This window comes from Chinchilla lanigera, unplaced genomic scaffold (genome assembly GCF_000276665.1).
Source record: "Chinchilla lanigera isolate Chin_1 unplaced genomic scaffold, ChiLan1.0 scaffold00050, whole genome shotgun sequence".
In the NCBI taxonomy this organism is placed as follows: domain Eukaryota; kingdom Metazoa; phylum Chordata; class Mammalia; order Rodentia; family Chinchillidae; genus Chinchilla; species Chinchilla lanigera.
The window spans coordinates 14,388,229-14,412,181 of record NW_004955451.1 but is presented as its reverse complement, the minus strand read 5'-3'; the positions used below and the strand labels follow the sequence as shown (position 1 = coordinate 14,412,181).

General features: G+C 64.1%; 2 protein-coding genes and 1 long non-coding RNA gene across 6 annotated transcripts in view; 1 reads left to right on the top strand and 2 right to left on the bottom strand.

Moving 5' to 3' along the window:
• Nucleotides 1–140: 140 nt before the first annotated feature.
• Stard3 (StAR-related lipid transfer (START) domain containing 3) lies at nucleotides 141–17,094 on the bottom strand. Of its 4 annotated transcripts, none has more exons than XM_005394309.2 (15): nucleotides 16,952–17,094; nucleotides 7,463–7,730; nucleotides 4,727–4,804; nucleotides 4,178–4,255; nucleotides 4,009–4,062; nucleotides 3,613–3,730; nucleotides 3,352–3,450; nucleotides 3,108–3,163; nucleotides 2,885–2,977; nucleotides 2,337–2,399; nucleotides 2,122–2,217; nucleotides 1,806–1,885; nucleotides 1,618–1,722; nucleotides 999–1,092; nucleotides 141–717 (listed from the first exon to the last, which is right to left on the bottom strand). In XM_005394309.2, the coding sequence occupies exons 2-15, from the start codon at nucleotides 7,682–7,684 to the stop codon at nucleotides 613–615; spliced, it is 1,341 nt and encodes a 446-aa protein (XP_005394366.1). In that variant the 5' UTR covers nucleotides 7,685–7,730; nucleotides 16,952–17,094; the 3' UTR covers nucleotides 141–612. The 4 variants fall into 4 exon arrangements, with proteins under 4 accessions (XP_005394366.1, XP_005394368.1, XP_005394369.1 ...); XM_005394311.2 differs by lacking the exon at nucleotides 16,952–17,094 and adding an exon at nucleotides 13,778–14,550; XM_005394312.2 differs by lacking the exon at nucleotides 16,952–17,094 and adding an exon at nucleotides 7,929–8,017.
• LOC106149659 lies at nucleotides 4,811–6,065 on the top strand. The gene is made up of 2 exons (XR_001235972.1): nucleotides 4,811–5,077; nucleotides 5,420–6,065. It is a non-coding gene; the product is annotated as an uncharacterized LOC106149659 (long non-coding RNA).
• Nucleotides 17,095–17,271: 177 nt separating the features above from the next.
• The window catches only part of Ppp1r1b (protein phosphatase 1, regulatory (inhibitor) subunit 1B), a 16,725-nt gene continuing 10,043 nt past the window's right edge, over nucleotides 17,272–23,953 (bottom strand). Inside the window, exons 3-8 of the mRNA XM_013519237.1 lie at nucleotides 22,589–22,649; nucleotides 22,345–22,367; nucleotides 22,038–22,113; nucleotides 19,560–19,760; nucleotides 18,134–18,247; nucleotides 17,272–18,049 (exon numbers count right to left, since the gene is read on the bottom strand). Of these exons, the coding sequence (XP_013374691.1) occupies nucleotides 18,000–18,049; nucleotides 18,134–18,247; nucleotides 19,560–19,760; nucleotides 22,038–22,113; nucleotides 22,345–22,367; nucleotides 22,589–22,649 (525 nt within the window). The 3' untranslated portion in view covers nucleotides 17,272–17,999. The remainder of the gene's footprint in view (nucleotides 18,050–18,133; nucleotides 18,248–19,559; nucleotides 19,761–22,037; nucleotides 22,114–22,344; nucleotides 22,368–22,588; nucleotides 22,650–23,953) is intronic.

The following is a 23,953-nucleotide window of genomic DNA, read 5'->3' as shown; positions in this document are numbered from 1 at the left end:
GGCCTGTCTGCCCTTGGCACTGGGGGGTGACCTGCGCCCTGCCCAACCACCAGCTCTGCCAACTGAGGCAGGGAATGGCAGAGCTGCTCCCCAACCTCGCTCAGATGAGCAGAGGCTGTGGACCAGGTGCTGGAGGGTGCTTTTCCTTTTGAGTTCATGTCTTTAATTGGCTCACATTACAAAGGTCCCCAGGAGGCCCTGGGAGTGGCAGAGTTGCTGTCCCCCCCTCCCCTGCGCCCCCACAGTGCGAAAGGTCCAAGGTTCAAGACCCAGGGGGTGACTAAAAAAGCCAGCGTGAGACAGCACGCAGACACGGGGCCGTCCCACCGCAGCCCGAGGGACCAGCTGCCCCGTCCTGGGCCGGGTCTGGCCTTGGTATCCAGATCTCCGCGGCTCCTCCGGCCCTGCCCCTGGCAAGGTGGGGATGGCAGCTTCCTCCTCCAGCCGTGGGGACACAGTGTGGCGTCAGGATGGACCCCGCTTCCTCCTGAGCCCTGGCCCCCGCCTGGCAGTGTGGCTCCAGGGGCGGAGGGCAGCAGCAGAGGCCAAGGTGCTGCCCACAGTCAGGGCCGGTCCCCTCCGGGGCTCCGGGAGAGCCTGGCCGCAGGGTGGTCACACGCCGGCCCCCAGCTCTCCGATGCGCTGCCGCAGGTGCAAGGCGAACTCGAACATGGTGGCCGCCAGGCTCTGGTGGATGAGGTACCGCGGCAGGCGGCCCTGCGACGGCAGGAGGGGTCACCCGCCTCGCAGGTCGCACGGTGGGGCGTCCGGGGCAGGGACGCAGTGCGGCCCCGGACCCCCCTCCGGCCCCTCCCCTCAGCCTGGCGGGAGCGATGCCCAGAGCCCGGCTTGGAAGAAGGTGCCGGCAGGTGGGGGTGCTGGGCTGGGGGCAGCCACCGCCCGGGCCGCAGAGACCGGGGGTAAGAAAGGGAGGCGCGTGGGCCCCTGCACCCCACCCTCCAGCCAGAAGGGAGGCGCAGGGCCCCCCGAGTCCTCACCTTGAGGTCCGTGTTGAGGATCCAGATGAAGGTGCAGACGCGGGGGTTACTGGCCGACCTGAGCACGATGAAGCCCCCAGGCCCGTTCTCCCCTCTGGGGAGAGAGGCGCTGCTGCGGAGGGCCTCGGCCGGAGAGGGCCCGCAGCTCCCCCTCCCCGCCCGCCCCAGCCCGAGCCGGGGAGCAGCGTGGGGCCTCGGCTGGAAGGGCGGTTGGGAGGCAGCAGGGCCCGCATTCGCCTCCCTCGGCCTGTCACTCTCTCCCGGCCCCACCGAGCACGCGGAAACCCGCTCCAGGGCCGAGGGAGTCGGCACCCGGAGGGGACAGGTCCGCCTGTCACCCAGCAAGCCGGTGGCAGGGCCCACCCGGCCGGATCCCAAGGCCACAGCAGGGGCGGGAGCGGGGACCTGCAGGGCCCAGGGCAGGCGGCAGGAAGACCAGAGAGAGGCCGGCGGTGGCGGGGACGGGGAGGAAGAGGAGGAAAGGGGAACCTGGGCAGCCAGCCTCCCCAGGCGGGAAGATGAGCCCGGGCCCAGCGTGACCACGCCACAGCGCCCGCCCACGCCCGCCCGGCTCTGCCCACGGCCGGGCGCTGGCTGGGGACCCCGCGGGCCAGCTCACCTGACGTATCTGGGCGTCGGCGGCTTGGCGCAGTGCGTGGTGGCGATGCCCGCGGACAGGTACCGGTCTCTGCGCCGCTCGATGCGCCGGACGTTCACGAAGTCCCTGGGGGGCAGGGTTGGCATGGGGCGCCGAAGCGAGGCCCGGCAGGGGGCGGGGGGGGGAGGTCGGGGCCGCGCAGCACTCACCTGGGGGAGACCACGCCGCCCGCAGCGCCGGCCGACACGTCGTAGGACACCAGGGTGTTGTCTTCCACCCGCTGCAGGATCTGAGGGCCCACACGGGGTCTCGAGGTGCCGCGCACCACAAAGCCCAGGGAAGGCGCGAGGACGTCGGGACCCCCGGCCGGCCCCTCCCGTGGGGTGCCGTGCACAGGCCCACATGTCACACTCAGGTTCCGGGCTGGTCACCGGACACTCACTGCTTCCTCCGGGTGCTGCTACGACTCTACCCCCATTGTACAGACAGGGAGACTGAGGCACGCCAGGGTGCGGCTGGGCTCACCTGGCAGGCGGTCACTGTCCTGTTCCACAGTGCCATCCGCTCGGGCTGTAGGATGACTTCCTGGTACACCAGCTCGGCCGGGCAGGGCAGGAAGGTCTGAGCAAAGCAGGGCAGGGTGGGCCACAGGCTCGAGGCCAGCCCTTCTCGCTCCTGGGGGCCTGCAGGGTCCCTTGTGCAGCCCGACACAGCAGAAGGCCCCTAACGCCCCCACTCACCTTCAGGATGAAGGTCTTGCCGTGATAGGGGACCTCAATGGTGTACACGGTGTCTCCGTACTCCTGCAGCAGGGAGAGGGGTGCGGCGGTGGGCTGGGGCGCAGGGAGGACTCACCGAGCTGGGGACATCGCAGCAGCCGCTAAAGAGTGGTGGCTGTGGCTGGTGTAGGGCAAGGCAGAGGGAAGATTTGATCTCGAGTTGAAGGACAGCAAGCTGCAGCTGTGACCAGAGGAACCAAGTCCCCAGGCCCTGCGGGTCCCCAAGGGAACGGGCCAAACAGAGGGGCTGAGCTCTCCTTGCAGATAATGTTGTTTTGATCATGACACAAAACACGGGACGGACACAGGGCCCGGAGCCGGGGGAACAGGGCTTATGGGAGAAGGGGGAGACGATGCCCCCCACCCAGTGGCCGCTGCCTGCAGTGGGGCCCAGGCAGGGCCCAGCCCCTCTCCTTGGGCAGAAATGTGGCCCCGACCCCAGCAGTCCTCGGACTTGTGTCTCAGGCCCCGGGAAAAGGGGCCGAAATGCCTCCTGGGGGGTGCCTCACGTTATTCTTCTCAAACTTCCAGTTCTCTTCCTGGGCCAAGATCTGGTCCACCACAGCGGTGGCCTCCCTGCCCTGGTGGATGTACTCCCGCTCCTGCCGGGGGAGGCAGGGCCGGTCAGCACGCGATGCTCTCCCCAGACTCCCGCCCCGGCCCGCAGCGGTCCTGTGGCCTGAGACCCAGAGCGCCTGGGGCGCGGTGGGGCGGGGCGTGCACAGCCCATACCTGGGCAGAGAAACTTCTTTTCCCTGTGACTTCCTCGTCTGATTCATTGTCAGACCCTGCGGGGAAACAAGCAGATGACAAGGGGTGGGGCGGGTGTGGGCGGCGAGGGGGGTCGGGACAGGAGCACGAGGATGTGGGGGCTCAAAGTGTGCGGGGGGGAGGGCTGTGGCGGTCCCCAGGGAGCCGAGCGGGAACAGAGAGAACAGACCCAGCCCCCTCGCCGCCTCTTCCCAGCCGCCCTCACCTGCAAAGGATTCTGGGGGCGAGTAGAACTGGCCCTCGGAGAGCACCCCGGGGAACAGGGGAGGTCCTCGGGCCACAGCAGCCTGGGCTGCCCGGTACCCTGGGGAGCAGACGTGAGGGCCGTCCGTTGTCCCACACTGAGGACAGTCATGGCGCGGGCTCCCACCCCGCTCTGCGAGGCTGCTCACGGGGGGCAGGAGGCCGGCGACCCCCCCTCCCCGCACAACACCCCCCCACGCCCCCCCCCACACCCCGCACTCACATCGCTCCTCCTCCGCCTCCTGGGGCAGGACTTTGAAGTCCAGGAACCAGGTCTCCACCCACGCAAGGACAAAGGACACGATGGGGAGCAGGTATCCGAAGGCCCCTTTGCTGAGCAGCTGCGTGCAGGGAAGGGGGGCTGAGCTCCGTGGCGGGGGCCCCCGGCCCACACCCGCCCCCGCGCTGGACTCCCTCTGCAGCTCGGGCCTCGAGGCTGGGACTGAGTCTGCGGCAGGACAGCCTGAGGTGAGGCTGCAGGAAGGTGGCTGGGGAGCGAGTCAGGGAGGCCAGCGAGGACCGTCACAGGGTAGGGTTCACCGCACGGCTACCCAATGACAAGGACAGACGCCCCACCACACAGCAACGGCCCCGGTCCAGCCAGACCCCAGCCACTGACCTCAGAGAGGATGACCTTGACAATGAGGAATGCGCTGGACACCAGCGTGGTGACCTGCGGGGTGGGACAGGGAGAGGAAGGCGAGGCGGGGAGGGGTCCTTCCCTCCCCACCCCGCCCCCGGCTGTGCCCTGGGGACCCCGGGGGGGGGGGGGCGCCGGGGTGTCTTACCGCGATCACACACCAGTGCCGCAGCCTCAGCACTGCATAGCCCAGCAGCAGCCCGGAGAAGCGGAAGAAGGCCAGGACCTGGCGGGGTGGGGGTGTGTGTGTGTGTGCCATCGGGGTGAGTGAGTGCCCCGCCCCCGCCACTGAGGGCACCCCCTCTGTCCCAAACCTCCAGGGCCCCTGCAGAGGCTCGCTGGCCTCCGGAGAGAACAGCAGGCTCAGCACTTTTCTGATACCACCTGGATGTGACTGGCTTCTTTCTTTTTGCCTTTTTGAGACAGGGTCTCACTATGTAGTCCAGGCTGGCCTCAAACTTGCAGCTTCTCCTGCCTCAGCCTCCGACTGCTGCGATGACATTCATGCCACCAAGACCAGCTCCTGTGACTTTGGACAGGGCCCCGTCTCTCCCCTCCCGCCTGGGCCCCTGAGGGACCCCCTGCAGATGAGGGGGACAGGAGTAGAGCCTCCCTGGTCCCACAAAGCCAGTGCTACAGGAAGCAGAGAGCCCCGTGATCACACTTTACAGCTCCGGGGCCCCCCAGGGCCACTCACAAAGATGTCGAAGAAGGAGGTTTTAAAGCGGTAGTGGATGATCTCCTGTTCCAGGTTCCTGCGGATGCCCGTGTTGGTCTGGGAAGAAGACACAGAGCTCAGCAGGCGGAAGCAGCTGCCTGGGGCTGTGCACTGCCTGCCTCTCAGCACAGGGAGTGCAGAGGACCTGCAGCAGGGGCTGGCAAGGCTAAGCCACCACCCAAAGGGGACTCAGCCAGAGGCCTGAGACCCTGGGAACCAATACTGTTCCTCAAGCAGCAGCCGGCTGCCATGGTGTGCATCTGTAATCCAGCACTCGGGAGGCTGAGGCAGGAGGATCGCTGTGAATTTGAGAGCAGCCTGGACTACAAAGTGAGTTCAAGACCAGCCTCAACTACACAGTGAACCCGTCTCAGAAACCAAAAACAAACAAAATCAGAAACAAAACAGGAAGCAGACAGTGGGCAGCTCCGGAGGGTGGTGCCGGGTTCAAGTGCTCTGCCCTGGAGGCCTCATGCAAGGGAGGGAGATGCGGGCACCGGACGGTCAGGCCAGGAGCTGCTCCCACGTGGCTGCTTCTCCCTTCAGTCCACCTCGGGGGCTGGCCCAGTGGGTGAACCCTCTGAGCAGGTTTGTGCTTAATGAGCAAAATCTGCCAGGCTTCGCTGGGGGTCAGCAGAGCCCCCCTCAGTAATCCCGCCCCACCCACCACAGCACCCGACCCCTGAGACCCTGGAGACTGCAGCCATTTCCTTGGAGAGGAGGAGCACCAGCGCCCCTGGAAAAGGGGAGAAAACAGGGAACACGGCCCAGGAACCCCGAGGAGGACCCTTCGCAGCCACCTGGATGCGGGCGTCTGGTCTCCTGCAGGTCATCTCAGTCTGGGGGCCCAGGACGGACGCAGACGCTCAGGGTACTGAGCCTGAGTCCCAGGGGACCCTAAAGAGCTGAGGGTGACTCATGCTAGGCAGGGTCAGCAGTCTGGACAGACTCAGACACCCCAACAGCCCTCCACACCCCACTCTGTGGGTCACCTCTAAGACGCCCTGCGCCCGTGCTGTCTGACACCCCCTCTCTTGTGCTGGCCGGGGGAGCCCCCAGCCCGGCACCCAGCCCAGCCCTCCTCCTGCTCTGAGAGAGGCTCCCGCCCCGCTGAACTCCCCCACCCGGAGCTGACCCCTGCCCCATACCCACAGGACCGCAGGGCATGGCGGAGGGTTTGGTCCCTGCTTTGCCCGGCCCTGCACGGGTCACAGAACACGTCCAGGGTCCTGCATGCCCCGCACAGCACAGACCCAGCCAGAGAGCCAGACTGCACCCACCCTGGATGCAGAAATAAAACGAAATGGGTAGCACTCCCCTCAAGCGCCTGCCGAGTGACACAGAGTGATCCCACTTCTGGTTAAACCCAGCGTTGTGAAAGTTTCCCTCACGTCAGAAAACAGTTTGGAGGCAAGGTTCTCGCACTCCGCAGGGAGACTCTGGTAGGCAGGAAGCGGGCAGAGCTGGCACCCTGAGGCAAGTCACTGCTGCAGGGCTCATAAGTGCCCCAGCCCCTGTTATGCGGGATGTCCTGGACGCAGGGTGGGGCTTGCAGCGTTTGCTTGGACGCTAGCTGGGACCTTTGAAAGGAGAATCCCAGGACCTGGAAGTTCCGCAGCCTGGCTCCCAAGTCCCCCACGCAGTGGCCCTGTCACACCGCTGATGCGGGTCAGCTCTGCTGCAAAAGGACAGCTGCCCACCCTCACCCTCAGACCTCACACACCAGCATCAAAGTGTCCTGGGTCTCTAAGCCAGCCCCTTCCTCAAATTTCACTTCTATCAAGAAGGGTACTGTCAGCTGGGTGGGGTGTCGTGTGCCTGTAATCCCAGTGCTCTGGGAGGCTGAGGCAGGAGGATGGAAAGTTCAAATCCAGACTCTGTAACTTAGTGACTTAAGACCTTGTTTCAAAATTAAAAAAAGGGCTGGGGATGCAGCTTAGTGTGAAGGCCCTGGGTTCAATCCCCAGTATAGGAGGGAAAAAAAAGGCTTTGTTAGCTGCATCTGTAGTCCCCATGAATCACAAGGCTGGGGCAGGCAGACTGCTTGAGTTCCCAAGTTCAAGGTCAACCTGGGTAACATAGCAAGACCCACTTAAAAAAAAACAACAAAAAACACCCAAGCAAGCAAGCAAACAGGCTCTGTATTCCTGTCACCCAAGCCTGGGACCTAAAGGAAGGGCCTGTACCACCCAGAAAAGTGGGGAGCCCATGCTGCGGGGTGAGGGTCACGGCCGCGGCGCTCGGCCCAGGTGTGGCCCCTGCAGGCTGAGGCAGCTCTGTCTCCAGGTGGCTAGGCTGCATCTCACCAAAACCTGAGCAGTGGGGAAGTGGGGGTGTTTGCTCTCCCTCCCCACTGCACCCCTGTGATTAGCACAGGGCCTAGGACCCAGCCAGGGCTCGAAACGTGCTGCTGAGTGAAAGAAAGGAGCTGAAGCCACAGGGCAGAGCTAGAACAAGCCGGGAGTCTCAGCAGGCCAGGACGGGGCCCCGCCACCGCCCTTCCCAGGGCGTCCACCAGGGGGCAGCGCGTCACATGGTTGGGAAGCCCAGGCCCAAGGACTGGAGCTCCGTGACCCCATTTTGTCCCGGAAGGTGACAGCAGCTGCTAGGGCTTTGTCTGTCCCACGGGAGAGGTGGCCCGCTCACGTGGCAGGTGGGTAAACTGAGGCCCAGTGACACCACCCCCCCCCCCCCGCCTGGCTGTGCTCCACTCACATTGAGCTCAATGATCCAGAGCAGCGAGATGAACAGCAGGTCGAAGGTGACGAAGAGGCAGAAGGTGCGGCGGACGTCGGAGATGGCCCGGGCCTTCTCTGGGGGTGCTGGGAGGAGGTGTGAGCAGAGGCTCTGGCTGTGGGACAGCGACGTGCCCAGGGACGCCACGGCCGGCAGGCTGCGCTCCAGGTCGCGGGCCAGCTCCCCGGGCAGTTTGCTCATCCTGGTGGTCCCGCGGTGGGTGAGGATCAGGGCCTCAGCGGCAGGGCTGGGAACGAGGCGAGGGGCAGTCAGGGTCCTGGTGGTCACCAAGCCTCCTCGGTCCCCGCAGTGCAGTCCTAGACCCCACCCGCTCCCAGACGCCCCAGGCACGCCACCCTGAAGGGGCCTGAGCACCCTCTGCTCCCACCCCTCCCCAGGGCTCACCCTGGGGCCCCCAACTGGCCACCAACCCACTCCAGGGTACCTGGGCCACCGCCAAGGCCCCGCCCTGGGGCTCAGCCTCGCCCGGGCCGTCAACAGCCTCTGTCCCCGCCCCGGGGAGAGGCCTGGGCTCTGTTCTTTGTTTCCCACACAAAGCACATTCCCTGGGGCTCCCCCTCCCGCCACCCCGGGCCCTGGCAACTGTGCTCGGACCAGGGACACCCTGGAACCTTTTACCCCCCGCGGCCCCAGCCAGGAGAAGGCGCGGGGTCCCCAGGCAGGGTCTCCTCTCCTGCTGCCCAGGAAGCCCTGCTCCGAATGGTGGCACAGCCAGGGCTTTTTTCAAAGCACACGCCAGCCGCTGCCGGCCCGGTCCTGGCCACCCTCACCAGACCGAGGGTGACCTCTGCGCAGCTCTTCCGACCCATGCCACGTGCTGGCCTTGTAGGGTCCCTCTATGGGGCTGCCCTGCCCTGCCCCGCCTCCGGCCCCGGCTGTCCCCACTGTCCGGAATGTCTCTACCTGCCCACCCCCCCCGCCGGGCACAGCAGCGTGGCACCCCTGAGACGACCGCGCACCACCCCACACCTCTCCCTGGCTGTTCTGCTGTGTCCACCCCCTCTCGAGAGCTGGACGTCCACTGCACAGCCGGGGGCTCTAGCCCGCTGGGCACTGCTGTCTCCCCGTGCCCAGCACCATGCGTGGCACAGAACCCAGGCTTCAAATCTGACAGCCGGGCAAACGCTGCACGCAGAGGGGAGCACGGCGAACCGCAGATGAGAACTCGCCCTTCTGGGGCGCCTGCCGCTCAGCTGCCCGACCTCCACGTCAGGGCCACGTTCACGACCACGCAGGACAGGACGGCTCCTCAAAGTCACAGTGGGGACGCAAGGCTCAGAGAGGTGCGCTGACCACCGCACAGTCACAACGCCTAACAACAACAGGAACTGCACCCCAGCTGTCCCTGCCTGCAGCCCCCAGGCCTGGGGTTCCCGCTCCACCAATTCGCAGAGCTATAGGTGGCCCTGTGCCCTGGGCAGGGGCAGGAGGAGGGGTCGATGCCAAGGTGCCCAACACAGCAGCCTGGCGAGGGCTCAGTCTCTGGAGTCTTTTTTTTTTTTTTTTTTTTTTGAGACAGGGTCTCGCTATGCAGTTCAGGCTGGCTGTGAGCCCACTTTGTAGCCCAGGCTGGTCTCAAACTCACAATGATCCTCCTGCTTCAGCCTCCCAAGTGTACGCAACCACACCGGGCTAAGTCTCTGGAGTTGTACACACCCCTCCTAAACCCTGCTAAGTTCATGGCTGGTGGGGTGTCAGCCCCTAAAGCCCCACCGACAGGAGAGGCAGTGACACTAACCGAAGGCCACCCCAACACCACCTGCTCTGGGTCCCCGTGACAAGTCTCTGCGGAGACTTCCAAGGCATGGGAGCCGGGCCCAGCTGCAGAGGGACGCGAGAGCCCTCCGGCAACGGAGCTGGACATCCATCAGCGGAGCACGCGGCCCTGCACATCCTGCACCGTGACAGGTCACAGCTCCGAGGCTGGCGACAGTTCACTTCCTTAGCTCTAATGGCCTCCTGCCTCCGGCCAGGCCTGTTTGCCTTCCTGCCCTTCTGCAGCTTTCACAAAGTAACTTTCCCCGTGAGTTTTCTTTGTATCTTCTTCCTTCTAATCCCTCTCTCATGGCTGTCTTTTTACTGTTGTTTGTTTAAAACAGAATCTGAGCTAGGTGTGGTAGCACAGGTCTGAAATCCCAGCACTCTGGGAGGCTGAGGCAGGATAAACGTAAATGGGAGCCCAGCCTGGGTAATTCTCAGGGAAAGGGTGTCTGAAGATTAAAAAAATAAACAGGCTGGGGGTGTAGCTCAGCGCGGAGTTCCTGGGTTCAATCCCAGTAACATCGAAAAGGAAGTAAAGGGAAGAAGGAAGGCAGGGAGGGAGGGAGGGAAGGAAGACAGAAAAAGGGAAACAGAGAAGAAAAAAGGGAAAGGAACTACCAGAAATTCGGGGTGGGGACGTAGCTCAGTACTGCTTACTCCACATGCACTAAGCCCTGGGTTTGAGCCTCAGCACAGCCACAATGTACCGTGTCACTGTTCCAGAGGCTGAAGTCCAAAGCCGAGGCAACGGCAGAGCCCACTCCTGAGCCTTCCGGCCTCTCCGGCTCCCGCGGCTGCCCCGCCGTCTGCCCTGAACCCTCGCATGCCGTCTTTTCTAAGGACACTGCGTCTCACTATGTAGCCCAAGCTGGCCTCGAACTCGAGCTGCTCCTCCTGCCTCAGCCTCCTGGGTGCTGGCATCACAGGCCTGCGCCACCACGCCCAGTCCACATATATTTTATGATTTTTTTTGGTAGCACTAGAGATGAAACCTAGCCTTGTGTATGAGAGGCCAATGCTAGTCCCGGTGGCCCCATGCCTCAGTGACAGGTGGACCACGGGGACAGGGCTTGGATGTGTAACGCTCTGTCTCGCCACCCGGAGCACCTGGCGCACGGACCCCTCCAGGACGAGGCCCGGAGGCAGTGCGGCTGGGTCAGGCTGCACCTGCGGTCCGTGAGGAGTCGCCGTTCCCTCCGCAGCTTGCACTTACAGCGCCGTGGGAGTTGCTGTGTTCACGCCCGGCGCTCCCGTCTCCGGGCCAGGGCTGCGTCCTCTCCCTGTGCTGGCCTCGCTCTGCGCCTCTGCTCCGTCTCCTTCCTCCACCCCTGGTTGTCCCCCAGCTCCTGCAGGCTCTCGCTTCATTGCCCTGGCTCCTGGCTGTCCTCCCTCCCTCCCTCCCTCCCCGGCAGGGACCGCGGTGGCAGCGGCTTGGGCGTGAGATGCACTCAGTGTACCAGCCGACGCTCACAGGCCCAGCCGCCCACGGGCTGAGAGCCGAGGTGTTGGGCGCGGAGGGTGCGGGCAGGGGGCTCGGGGCTCGGGCAGAAGCAGAGGAAGGGGCCGGGCTTCGGCATCCCCTTGTGGAAGGCGGAGCGCCGGGGCTGAGTTCTGGGGTCAGCAAGCCTCTGCAGCTCTTGGGAGAGGTCGCTGGGTTTACAAAGTCCTTCACACCCCTGCTTTTCTGTGAGACGGGGTCCCACCGTGTGGTCCAGGCTGGGCCCCAACTCGCAATCCTCCCGCCTCAGCTTCCCAGAGTGCTAAGATTACAGGTGTGTGCCACCACGCCCAGCTTCAAGGCTTCCCTGAGGTCAGGGTGAAAATGTGGCTCACTCAGGTGACTTCTAAAGGCCTGGGAACTGCGCCAGCGGACCCAGGCACTGCCCTTGGGCTGCAGCTGGCCCGTCGGCGGCCCGGGCTGGGGGGCAGAGGCTGGTGGCTCCCAGGAGGAAGCAGTGCAGGAAGCAGAGGGGTGAGGCTGGAGAGAGCAGGCCGGCCGCCCAGCCCCCCAGCGGCACCCTGCCGAGCCCAGCCGGCTGCCACCGCCTCCCCGTACCCGCAGAGGTGTGCAGGGAAGAGTGGTGGTGTGAAGCCTGCGCCCAGGGCAGGGCAGAGGAGCCGCTCACAGGCTTGGGGAGAGCAGAGGAGGGCGGCAGGCGGGGCAGGAGGCAGGGCGCAAGGCGGGTTCTGCGGCCCTGGGCTGGGGGGTGCTAATCTGGGGGCCTGAGCAGGTCAGGGGCCTGGGCACCCCGGTTCCGGGAGGTGGAGGGCACTGGGCACAGACTTCTCCCCACCCCGGCTTCTCCTCCGGCCCCAGGACGCAGGGGCTCTGCGCCCATAATGGGGCTTCCCGGCCACAGACCAAGGCAGCTGTAGCACAGAAAAGGAACAGGTTTGCTTCACAAGCCAGGTTCAGAGTCAGACGGATGTGGGACCCGGAGAAAGCAGACTCCAGCCACGCGCAGGGACAGGCCCCGAGGACCCCACCCAGCCCGCGCTGCGCCTTGAAGGGCCACAGGAAGGGACCTGGGGCAACACTGAGTGCAGCAACGCAGGAGCGCCTTCGCCTCCCAGTCCACAGTGACCACAACTTGCCAGGGATGCCCCGCCGCCTGCCCTCGGCCTCCGCAGGTGAGCCTGGTGCGGACCCCGCCTGGCTGGGCTGCTCTTCGTTAAGGTCCGAGAGGGCAAGCGCTGGGTCAGGGGTGCAGAATACAACACCGGGGTGGCTATACCAGGGACTGAGCTCCCCATCCCCCAGCTCCCGATTTCCACGGGTCAAAGGGGCACGGACGATGGGCCCTCGCCAGCACCGGGGTCCCAGGCCAGAGGCCCCAGTCACCTGTCTGCAGCTCCTGCCCACGGCGAGTCTGCAACCCGAACGCTACTGACTTCCCGGGCCAGGCCCAGCTGCTTCGCCTGCTAACGGGGCAGCGTCCTGAGCGGGTCTGTGTGGGCACCACGAGACAGCAGGGCCTGTGAAACGCCAGGGACAGCGCCAGCCACACCACCCCACACCACCCCAACCTAGGCCGAAGTGCCCAAGAGCTGGAGCTCGACCCGGGCTGTGTCAGCTACATCCAGAAAGGACAAACTTTTCCAGGGTGTGCGGCTCCCCAAGCCATCTCCTGATGTGAGGGCAGCTCTGCAACCCCAGGAGATGTCGTCCTAGCCCCACGCTCCCACGGTGCTGGTGGCAGGGGGGGGTCCCCGGGGCCCCCAGCGCAGTACTAAGGGGGTTCCGTGAAGCCGAGCAGGAACTGGGCTACCAGCCAGAAGAAGGGCCCAGCCCTGGATCCCCACCTTCCCGGTCACTTAGTCTCTGTCTCGGGTTCCTCCTCTGGGCAGAGGGCGAGGGGTAGCATCAGGTCCTCAGTGTCAGGGGTACGTGACGCATGGGGTGGCAGGGCCTAGAGTCCCCTGACACGGCTGTGGCTTTGTGGCGGTCAGCTGCTACTCCCGCCTTGTTTTCCCTCCAGACAGAGAGCTGCTAGCACCCAAGGGCTGCAGGGCAGGGCTGGGGCTCCCAGGCAAACAGCCCATCGATACCCAGGGTAATGGGGAGGCACACAGGGCAGGAAGCAACTCCCAGCGATCCTCCTGCCTCAGCCTCCCAAACCTCACAGCCCTGTCCTGAGAGGTATCTTTCAGACACAAACTGTAGGAGAACAGGGACTTCCCAGGGCGAGAAACATTACCCAGGCTCCCAGCGGATGTTCAGGGGATGTGACACTCATGACACCTCTTTGCTGTAAGCCCAGACAGCCCCTCCACAGCTGGGAGTTGAGGAGAACTGAGTCCCTGGGCACCCAAAGGCAAGGTGCCGCCCCATTTCCCTCCCAAGTCCCCACGCACAAGGAGAAGGCTCCAGGTGAGGCAGACCCCTCCCGTCACGAGGGTCAAGGGGCAGGGAGGGACCCCGCAGTCTTGCTCTGGGGCTCCGATCCCCTCTCCTGACCACGGGCTGGCGCAGGACCCACAGCGGCCGGCTCCCCTCTGGGCCTCCCCTGCCTGCTTCCTCACCTGCAGCCACTGCCTCCTACTGGGGTGGAAGTTCAAATGTCACCTCCTGGACAGCTTCCCCCGCCACCTCCAGCTGGCCTGGCCCCTCAGGACTCTGACTCAGCTGTCCCCACCCCACAGCGAGACCTGCGCTTCCCTGACTGCTCTCCTGAGCCCTCGAGGCCAGGCCACCGAGTCCTGCAGGACTCCGTCCCACACGGCCATGTCTAGGAGTCAGCTGCCTCTGGATCTAACGTCTGCGCAGGGGTCAGCATGTGACCTGGAACCAAGAGTCCAAGCCTGTTCCCTCTGAGGCTGTGCGCCCCTGAGGAAGCCCCTGAGGCTCTCTGGACCTCAGTCTGTTGGCCTGGAAAATGGGGGTAAGACAGAACCCGACGCAGGACGGGAAAGGATGAGAGACTGCACAGCTGCCCCCGACCGCGGTGGGCACAGCTCTGCGCGCTGCACACTGAGGTCCGGGGTCCTGCTGCGGGGGGGTGGGCGGCTCACCTCACGGGGCCCAGCAGGGATGGCACCTTTGGGCTCTCCTGCCACCCGGGTTCAGCGGCCCCGGTCCTCGGCCTGGGGACCGCTGGCCTCTGGCCCCTCCCACCCCAGCCACCGAAGCTTTGCGCGCTCCCAGAGAAGCAGAAGTGTGAGGAGAGGAGGCGCCACGCCGATGGTATTTTAGTGAAATAACCTCGAGAAGCCAGCGCGGCCCCCTTCCGCCTTTGCTTTCTGCGCGGGAGGAAGAGGAAGGAGAGCTGAGCTGAAACCGAAGGCGAATCCTTCCCGGGCTCCTCCTCCGCACAGGGCTCGGCCGGGCGCCCTAACAAGACCTGCCCCGCCCCGCCGCCCCCGCTGAACCGCTGCTCCGGGACCCCACCACCCCGACCCCCCGCGGCCCCGCCGCGCCCTCAGTGCCGCCGGGTAGGATGGGGCTGCGGAGGTCAGGTCCTCAGCGCGTGCTGGGGTGCATGGGCGACAGCACGGCTCACCCAGCGCCAGGGCTGAGCAGACAGAGCCAGGGTCAGGCAAGGCCCAGCCCCAAACACCAGGCTCCCAGACCTTGGTTGTTCAGGCCAGGTGTTTCCTCACAACAGTAAAAAGCCTGGGAACCAAGCCTCTTAGGGTCACCACCTCTGCAGAGCCACCTCTGGCATCTCTCCACTGGGCTCCCAGAGCCATCTCAGAACAGACCCACAGGGGTGCGTTCTCCTGACGTCGGGTCTGGGCCTTTGTCACCCCGAATCCTCAAGAATAAATGCAGATCTCCCGCCCGAGCCCAAGCCCGGGTGTTTTTATTTACTGACGAAGAGCCAGGCTCTGCGGCTCTGGGAGAGAATGAGAAGGGAGCTGCATCTACTGCCCTTAAGAAGCTTACGAAAGCCGGGCGTGGGGGCGCATGCCTGTAATCCCAGCACTCGGGAGGCTGAGGCGGGAGGATCGTTGTGAGTTCGAGACCAGCCTGGGCTACAAAGTGAGCTCAAGGCCAGCCTGAACTGCATAGCGAGACCCTGTCTCAAACACACACACACACACAAAAGAAGCTTACGAAATTAAAAGTCATAACTAATCCAGGCGCTTTTGGGGTTTTCTGGGCAGAACTGGGGATTAAACCCAGGGACTCACACATTTCTACCCAAGTTACCTTCCAGCCTTTTAAAATTTTTATTTTATTTTTTGTCTTTTTGAGACAGGGTCTCACTATGCAGTTCAGGCTGGCCTTGAGCTCACTTTGTAGCCCAGGCTGGTGTTGAACTTGCAACGATCCTCCTGCCTGCTTCAGCCTCCCGAGTGCTGGGATTATAGGCGTGCACCCCCATGCCCCCCCTTTGAATTTTACTTTGAGCTACACTGTCGTTCAGATGCCTGGCTGGCCTCCCACTTGTGATCCTCCTGTCTCGGTCTCCGGAGGAGCTGGATTACAAGGATGAGTGGCTGCAGCAGCTTGTCCAGACTGTCCTTGTGTGTGCCACGGTAACCGTGTTTAGCGACCCAGCACTCCTGTGCCTGGCAGGATCACCCCTCCACATATCTCACTTAACCCTCCAAGCTCCACACGGCAGGCACATCACTCTCTGCTGTTCGAAGGGAGAGACTGAGACACTGACTCCACCGAGGCTGCAGGGCAATGTGAGAAGCCAGGCAGGCTGACTCGGGGGTCTGCATGTCCAGCTGCGCTGTTAGGGACACAGTGCTGCAGGGACAGAGGGAGTGAGCCCCAGAGCTGGAGAAGGGGACCCAGGCTAAGGCTGCCTGGAGGGGGTCTGAAGAGTGAGCAGAAGGGAGCCCAGCAATTCGAGAAGACAGAGCGCTGCTGTGTCCAAGGGAGCAGAAACGTGGACAGCAAGGTGTGAGCTGAGAAAACCCCAAGGCGCTGTATTACTCCAACTTAAGAACCGCAGGATTCAGCCTCTTAAAATAGGCTGAGGCAGGAGAAGCAAGCAGAGTTATAAAGGAAGTGACTGTCAGATTTGTGTTCTAAGAGGCCTGCAAGAGTTAGTGTAGGGCGACTGGGTTGCACGAAGTCGTGATTAGAAGCTGCTACTAAAGCCAGTGCGGTGGTGCACGCCTGTGACCCCAGCACTAGGTAGGCTGAGGCAGGAGAATCGCTGAGTTCCAGGCCAGCCTGCACTACATAGTGTGACCCTGTCTCAAACAACAAAAGCTGTTATGAACCTACAGCAGTTGTCCTGGCAAAATACATCTACGAGGGTGGACACAGAGGAGAGGGAGAAAGACCGGAGGTTCCGGAAGTCAGCTGCTGCTAGGTCACCTCTTAGATGTGGAAACCGAGGGAGAAGAGGAAGTGGAAGGCGGGAAGAATGGATCTGCAGGGAGATCGGTTCAGCTGTAGCCTGTGGGCGCCGCTGAGGTGGATGTGTCCCATAGGCAGCTGCACGGCCTGTGGGGCCCCGGCACCAAGATGCGGACCTAGGTCTTTACTGCAGGAGAGCTGAAGCCTGGGGAACAGACGGGATCCCTGGAGTCAGAGCTCAGACGGGGCGCCGGACAAGGGGGACGCTCGGGAGGCGGGGGCGTCCCCGGGGTCGGCGCCAGGACTTCGCCTCTTGCACTCAGCGTGGTGTCAACAGCGCTTTGGCTCACAAAGTTACTCCCCCCGCACCCTCCCCCGCGAAAAGAAAGGCCTAGTGTGGTGTTGCACGCCTTTAATCTCAGCACTTGGGAGGCTGAGGCAGGAAGATCGTTGCGAGTTCGAGGCCAGCCTGGGCTACAAAGTGAGTCCAAGGGCAGCCTGAGCTGCATAATGAGACCCTGTCTCAAAAAGACAAACAAAACAAAGTTACTCCTAGCCATTTCCAAGCAAGTCGGGGAGCCAGCGTACGACACTAAGACGCAGACCTAACGGGACGTGAGGAGGTTTTCCCCTGATTCGCAGATCCTCAACTTCCCGCGATGCCCAGATGCAGCCCCCCTCGCCTCTCCCCGGTCGGTCTCGGAAGCCCTAGCGAGCCGTCTCCGGGGCGCAGCCGCCGAACCCGAGCCTCGCGCCAGAAGCAGCTCGGCCGAGCAGAGGAAGGGGGCGGAACCCAGAACGCGGGGGGCGTGCGAACAGGTCGGACGGAACCTGGAACGGACACCGGGCGGTGAAGCGGCATCCGGCGGGGAGAGAGCGCCTTCGTACCACCCCTGGGGCCCCGGGACGGCTGTAGAACCCACCTGCTCCATGGCAGCCGCGGCCCTAGCTCTTCCGGACCCTGGCGCAGTCCAGCCCCGCGGCCTCGGCAGCGCCTCCGAGCGGAAGGAGATCGCCTGGCGGCGCCACTTCCGCCCCTAAGCCCGCCCCGAGAGCAAGCCGGGAATTGCGTAGGGCGGAGCCCCGCCCCGGCCCCGCCCCCTGAGCGCCCGCGGAAGGTCCGGAGTGCGGCTGCGCTGAAGTTGGGTCTGAGAGAGGGTTGTGGCTGCAACCTTCTGTGTCCGGACACCTCGTCATCGCCCGCTTTTCTTCCCTCCCCTGTGAAAAGACAGGTCTCGGCACAGTTATTTACAAAGATTTATTACAGCACTGGAGGGATTCAGGCCTGGAGTCGGGAGAGAAGGGGAGGGGGACAGAGTAGCTGGGAGGGGAGCCAGGAGCGCCTGGCTCCCCCGCCTGTGTCCCCTCTAAGACGTGTACTAGGCGGCATTCCCGGCATCAAGCACAAACAAAACGCAACGAAGCGGCCCCTGCCAGTCCATCTTCCAGGCACGCAGCGGGGGAAGGGGTGATCAGAGCTCTCCAAACGTGGAAGCTGTGTACGGAGAAAGATCTGAGTCCCGGGGCCTGGCAGACGCTGGTGAGGGGCGGTGACTCGGAGTCCAGCGGAAAGCGAGGGCGGAGAGGATCTAAGGGCACCCGCACGTTCTCACCACTCCTTTCCCCAGATCTTAGGGTCCTGCCCTGTGGGTCTCCTGTGCCCAGGGGAGAGGATCTGGGGAGTGGAACTGTGGAGAGCAAACCCTTGTTTCTGTTTCCTGAATTTTCCAACGTGGGCTTCCTCCCACCCCGCCCCGTCGGGTGAGAGGAGGAAGGACTGGCGAGGACGGGCACCAGGGACTCTGGGCATCAGCCAAAGGTGGGCAAAGAAGCAAACACAGACCAGCCTTAGTCTTCTAGAAGTTGCAGCCCTAGCAGGGAAGGAAAGGGCACCGGATAGGGCAGGGACAGAGTGGCTTTCTGGGGCAGCGATGCCCCCTCCACTTCCTCCTGGAAGATGCGGAGCTGCACTTATGTGCCAGGCTCAGGGGGGCCCGGGCGCTGGGGTTCCTCCCCCGGCTCTGCAAGGCAAGAATAGGGGGACTCAGGGCCTGGTCCAGCCTCCAAGCCCCGGCTGCCTCCCTGTCCCGCACTCCCAGCCTTACCAGTTAGTGCTGGGCCTTGGTCCTCGGAGCTGCCATCTCTCTGGGGCTCATCCAGAGGGGGTGGGCGCTCCCAGAGCCCCTCCAGACCCTGGCCACAGGTTACCTTCTGCCCTGCTGGGGTTGGGAGGAAGGAATAAAAACGCTAGCTGTGAGTGTCGTCTGCTTGTCCTGAAGCAAGAGCTAAGTCTGGTGGCTGAGGCCAAGCCTGCGGAGGCTTCATGGCATAGTGGTTTATTTGTCTTTTGAGACGAATCTTCACAGTGTGGCCTCCAACTTGCAGGGATCCGCCTGCCTCAGCCTCCCCAGAGCTAGGATTACAGGTGTGCATGATCATGCCTGGCTCCCTTGGTAATCTTGTCATGTGACCCAGTACCTTCCTGCTTGTCCCAGGGGACAGTCTCCTCTCACCTCCTCTCCACCTGTTCTGCTGTCTTCTAGCCCTCAGGTGCAGACCCAAGCCATCTTGTTAGGGTGAAGGGCAGAATGTGTCAAGGGTTTGTGTGTGTGTGTAAGAGTGATCAACCATTTGTCATTCCCATAAATGACGGGACAAGGTCACCCTGTACCAGGAGGGATAGAAGCCACACAGCCTCCCACAGCCAGGCCTGCAGAAACGACCATGGGAGAGGTGAATGCTTCTGGCCCAGAAACTCTTGGGACCCTCCTGGAAGTGTCTGGATCCGGGACCCTTGGCTGAGGCCTTCTCTGCAGGTCCTGGTCCCCTCCCTGCCCACTTCCCCCCAGGCCACTGAGGTCCAAGGTTCTTAAATCCTAAATTCTCGCTGTGGACACTAGAGGGCACCCTCCCACCCTCTCCTAGGAAGAAGAGGGGAGCTTGTTCCCAGGTTCTGGAGAGGGCAAATCAGCCCCAAAGAGACCATGTCCAGGGCTCAGAAATGGAAGCAGTGGTGGGGGAATGGGCTCCCTCAGTCCTCTCTCCCAATCTCCTCCTTGACGCTCCTCCTTGACTGAGGCTCCCAGACGCCTCACTGTCATGGGCGGAAGTCTTTTTTTCTTGTTGGTTGGGTGAGCTAGGGTCTCGTTAGCTCAGTCTCGCTAGTTCAGGCTGGCCTTGAAGTCACTGTGTAGCCCAGGCTGTCCTGGCACTCACTGAGATCCTCCTGCCTCAGCCTCCCAAGTGCTGGGATAATAGATGTGCACCACCAGGCCTAGCTTAGAAATACTTTTTTTTGCCTGTAGTCTCAAACTGCACGAGGCCTTGCCTTAATGCTCAGGGAAGAGAGGAGTTCTCAGGGGAGGGAGACTAGGGGAGGGAGAATGGCAGAAGCCCAAGGCTCAGATGAGGCCACTGTGTGGACCCCGTGGGCAGGGACGAGGAGGCCCCTGCGCTGTTGCAGGGCCAGCACAGTGCCCCAGGACGGGTCTGCAGGACACTCGTGGTCATGGCATGGCCCCTTCCGCTTACCAGAGCCCCTGATGCCCTTCAGGACCTCAGCCTGGCTGTCCTCTTCCTCCTCCTCCTCATCGTCCTCCTCCTCCTCCTCGTCGTCCTCTCTCGGGTACCCCAGCTCCCGCAGCTCCCCCAGCTCATCCTCCTCCTCCGAGCCCTGGCTCTCGCTCAGGTTGCTGATGGTCTGCAGGTGAGACTCCGCGATGCGCTGCACGGCTGCCAGGGCCCGGGGAGGCAGGGTTGGCGGGGCCCAGGCAGCAGCCCCAGCTCTGCCTCCCGGGCTCCGGGCCACCGCCTTGGGCCCAAGTTCCAGGCCAAACGCTACAGGCCCTCGGGCGGGAGCAGCAGCAGGGGGTAGATTGCCTCGAGTTTGGTTCTAAGCTGTCCTGAGACGCTGCCCCATGGAGCCTGGCACCAGACTGGGCAAGTCCAGACGGGCACAGCAGCGGCTTGGCATTCCCTGGCTGGGGGCTTCGCCAAGGACCCAGGACTGCAGCCCATGGTGACCAGCTCAGCCCCGGCAGACTCGCCCGCTCCTTTGTGTGGGGAGGGGCGGGTGTCAGTCTGCTTAGGGCTCACTGCTCACTCGGATCCTGCCCCACCGTGCTGTGCCCACCCCCACAGTGCCACCCAGCCTTAGATGCCCATCCGCAGCCCCTGCTGCGGGTTCCAAGGCTGGGATGGATCCTGGGACTGAGGATGCCATTGTCCATGGCCAGGAACGTCTGTGCCTGGGGAAGTGACCTGCTCTGGTGTGGCCCCCAACATCTCTGACCCACATCCCCAGCTCCCAGCTCCCTCTGCGCTGACCTAGAAAGCTGCCAACACCCCACTCCAGGGGCCTGCTCCAAGCACACCCAGGAAGGAGCCGTGTGGCAAGTTTCCGGATGAGGGGCCCAAACTCCAGGTTGGAGGATGGGCTGGGGTCGGGGCAGAGTTGGTGGCGAGGGGCCACGAGGCTGGTGGGATCAGAGAGTGCACCCTCAGAACACCGAGTGCACAGCCCCGGCCCAGCGGGTGCGGTTGGCAGTCCCCGGGCTCCCCAGCCTCCCAAGCCAGGGGTCGATCCAGCCTGGAACCCTCCAGGGCAGTGACAGGGCCCCGTGCTCCTGCCAACTCGGGGGTAGGTACAGAGGACGCATTGTGTTGCCCGCACCTCCTGCCGGCCCTGGGCAGGCTACCCAGGCAATAAAAGCGCAATAAATTGCCCTGCCCTGGCCTTGGGGACTCGGCAGAGCTTCACCTTGGCGCCCACCTCTGCCCCCAGTGAAGGCTTGGCGTGGTCCACCCTCCCCCCAGGGTCCTTAGTCCCCAGGACAGGGCCTCCTGTGCCAGGCGCCCTTGTGCTTGGGGTGAGAGGAGGTGGCGGCCGCAGGCCTGCTGCGGGAGAGCAGCAGTCGTGAGCCGTGGTGACGAAGGGTGTGCACGCCGTGAGCCTCCTCTGGCCTCACTGGGCCTGCGGGATCCACCTCTCCGTCCCTCCCACAACTGTCCCTTCCAGCTTCTCCATCTCTGGGGCCCTGAACGCCTCCCTAAACCAAGTCTCCCTTTATCTTTTTTCTTTTTGGGTTTTGAGACAGGGTCTCACTATATGTAGTCCAGGCTGGCTTTGAACTCACTGTGTAGTCCAGACTGGTCTCAAACTCCATCAATCCTCCTGCCTCAGCCTCCTGAGTACTACGATTACAGGGGCGGACCACCCCACCCGGCTAAATCCCTCTGTTTCAGCGCCACAAGGCCAGCACAGAAGTAGACGGTCATGCTTTTCCCCCTCCCACCTGCTCACCCCAGCCCACCCCACGCCGGGAGCCAGAGGGGCTGTGGGTGTGGCCGGGTACAGCATGTGCTTAGCACACACCGGGCTTGGTTCCCAGCACCCCTCAAAAAGGCTCCAGGGGACAGTTGTTGTCCCTCATGTTCCTGAGAAGTCACCTCTCCCTCGGCCCTGCTCTGGCTCCTGGGGCTGTGTAGGAGGGGGGCCCTTGGCACCCAGTCAGCGCCCTTCTCCTTCAGCTGTGACTCCCGTGGCTCCCTGGCCAGAGACCAGGCCTGGGCCCCTAAGCCCCTGTGTCGCCCTGCCGCCCCTGGTTCCTCTGACCCCTCTAACCCAAGCTTTCCTTGCTCCGGTGCTGCGAATCGACCCAGGGCGTGTTAGCGAGCGTGCCCCCGTGCCCAGCAGTGTGGCTTGGTGCACCCCGGGTGCGGCCCAGGGCGTGGGGGCCCTGCCCGGGGGCGGCCGGCCCAGACTGGCTTAGGGACATGCGGACTGGGCCGTGCTCTTGTCCCTTGGAGCCAGCCGTCCCTCTCGTTTCCCCCACGGCCCGCTGCAAGGCTGCCGCTGCCCTTTCAGCTGCCGGGCACCTTGTGTCTTGCAGGCGGGACTCTGACAGCCCTGGTGGCCAAGTCGGAAGCTGTGCCTCCCGCAGTGTCAGCCCTTCCCCGTCCCCGTCCTGCCCCCCCCCTCCGACCCCGGGCGCGTGGCGGAGGTGGTACCTTTCAGCGAGGGCGGTGTGTAGGCACAGGGGTTGGGTCTCTTGGACTTGAGGTGGTGCCCCTCTCCTGAGGCTCTCTGCGGGCAAGAGAGGGTTCAGGGGCCCCTGGGGCTTGGCCCTCCCCTCCCCGCACTCATCCCGCCGAAGGAGGAAGAGGACCCGATGGTGGCCTGGCCCTAGAGGTGCCACTATATGCTAATGTGCCCTCTGGGAGTGGCGCTGCATGGCACCTTGTGTTGGGCACCTGGCACCGTCCCCTCCACCCCAAGGGCCAGGCGTCCCTCCTCCCTCGGGCCCAGGAGACTCACCTGGTGGGGGGAGGCCTCCTCCTCTGTGGAGCCCACAGGCACATGGCACCGAGGGGCAGAGAGAGCAGCGAGAGAAAGAACCCGTTATGGGGAGGAAAGTGAGCCGTCCCCTCCCGGCGCTGGGGGGCCGGTCAGCGAATGGCACAGGCAGTGCTGGGCCCCCAGACCCGACCCACTCCCGGGCCGCAGCTCTGTCCCCTGCTGTCCCCCGGAAGGGGTGACTGGGCGCAGGCCAGGGGCCTACCTGGCGAGGAGTGCTCCGAGAGCCGGAACAGCATGGCAGGGGTCGGCCTCCGGCGCCGGATCTGAGGAGATGGAGGGGGCAGGATAGACACCTGCGGGACAGGCGCCCCAGGTCTGCCCCCCCAGCCCCAGGCAGCAGGGAGCAGCGCTTTGGAGTCCCCAGGGAGCCTTTGAATCAAAGACTCCCAGAGCGGAAGGAACTCTGTAGCTCCCCGGCCCCTTCACTGTACACAGATGAAAACCCCAGGCTCAGAGAGGTTCCGTAATGTGCTTGAGGTCACACAGCACACACCAAGTCCAAAGGACTAAAAAAAACTCCGAGAGTCCAGTCTCCTGGTTCCCAGCCCTGCCCTGTCCCACTCCCTGCCACCCCAGAACCAATGTCTTCCCTTCCATCTCCTACCCAGAGGCCTTCCTCTTCCAGTCTGGACACTCTGGGAGGACATAGTCCTGCCCACCTAAGATCAGCTCTCGGGCCCCAGAGAAGCTGGGTCCAGGCTCTGAGGGAGACCCAATGGGGTACAGTGGGCACTGCCGAGCCCACCCTGGGGCACCCTAGGGTCTCGTCTGGGGTGCGCTGGAGGCAGGGCCAGAGCCCATCAGGTAGCCCTTATGGGGCTGGGGAATGCTCCACAGGGGCCCTGCCCCGCCCCCAGCACGGGATCAGGCCAACTGTCACTTAAGTAGGTCCCCTCTGACCTCCAGGGAAATGCACCAGGAACGAGTGAGTTACTCAGAAACTGTCACCTCCCCCTGCCGAATCCCTGCACTGCCCTCCGGATCCCACGCTGCCCAGGTCGGCTGTGAACCCCACCTGCCCGCCCCTCCGCAGGCCACTTGGCCCATCCTCCCTCCGTGTCCCCAGCAACAAGTGCCCTGCTAGGCTTCGGCCCGGCTGGCCACCTCTCCCTCTTGCTTTCGGGCTGTAGGGCCTGAGAGCAGAAAGAGCCAGAGCAGGGTCTGTGTGCCCAGCGGGCACGCAGGGTGGGAGGGGGTGGGGGTGGGGAGCAGCAGGGCCCGGGGCCTCGGGCTCCGCGGGTGCAACCCGGCCAGGCGAGATGTCCCGTTTCTCACGTGTGGCCGGTTCTGGGGCTGGCACCGTGGCGGGTGGTCCTCGTGGGAGCCCGGGAAGGGGACTTGTGGGGGGACCGGGAGGGTGAAAGGACAGGCACCCCCCCCGGAAAGGACGGCGCCCCAGGAAGGACGGTCCCTCGCCCAGCTCCCCGACGTTCTCGGCCACATTCCCAGCCAGGGATGCGCCCGGAGCCCGGGAAAAGTTGCGCGAGTGTCCGGCGAACTTGGGGCTGCGCGGCCCGCGGGGACCCGGCGGGGACCCCGGCCCCGCACCCCACCCCGGACGCGCGCC

What these genes read in the sequence shown, in the direction of transcription:
- Stard3 (XM_005394309.2), bottom strand. Translation starts at nt 7,684, where the DNA reads ATGAGCAAACTGCCCGGGGAGCTGGCCCGCGACCTGGAGCGCAGCCTG. An exon ending in GCAAGACCTTCATCCTGAAG is followed by an intron (nt 2,218 to 2,336) that starts GTGAGTGGGGGC and finishes TGCTTTGCTCAG; the next exon opens with ACCTTCCTGCCCTGCCCGGC. An exon ending in TCCTCAACACGGACCTCAAG is followed by an intron (nt 718 to 998) that starts GTGAGGACTCGG and finishes CTGCCGTCGCAG; the next exon opens with GGCCGCCTGCCGCGGTACCT.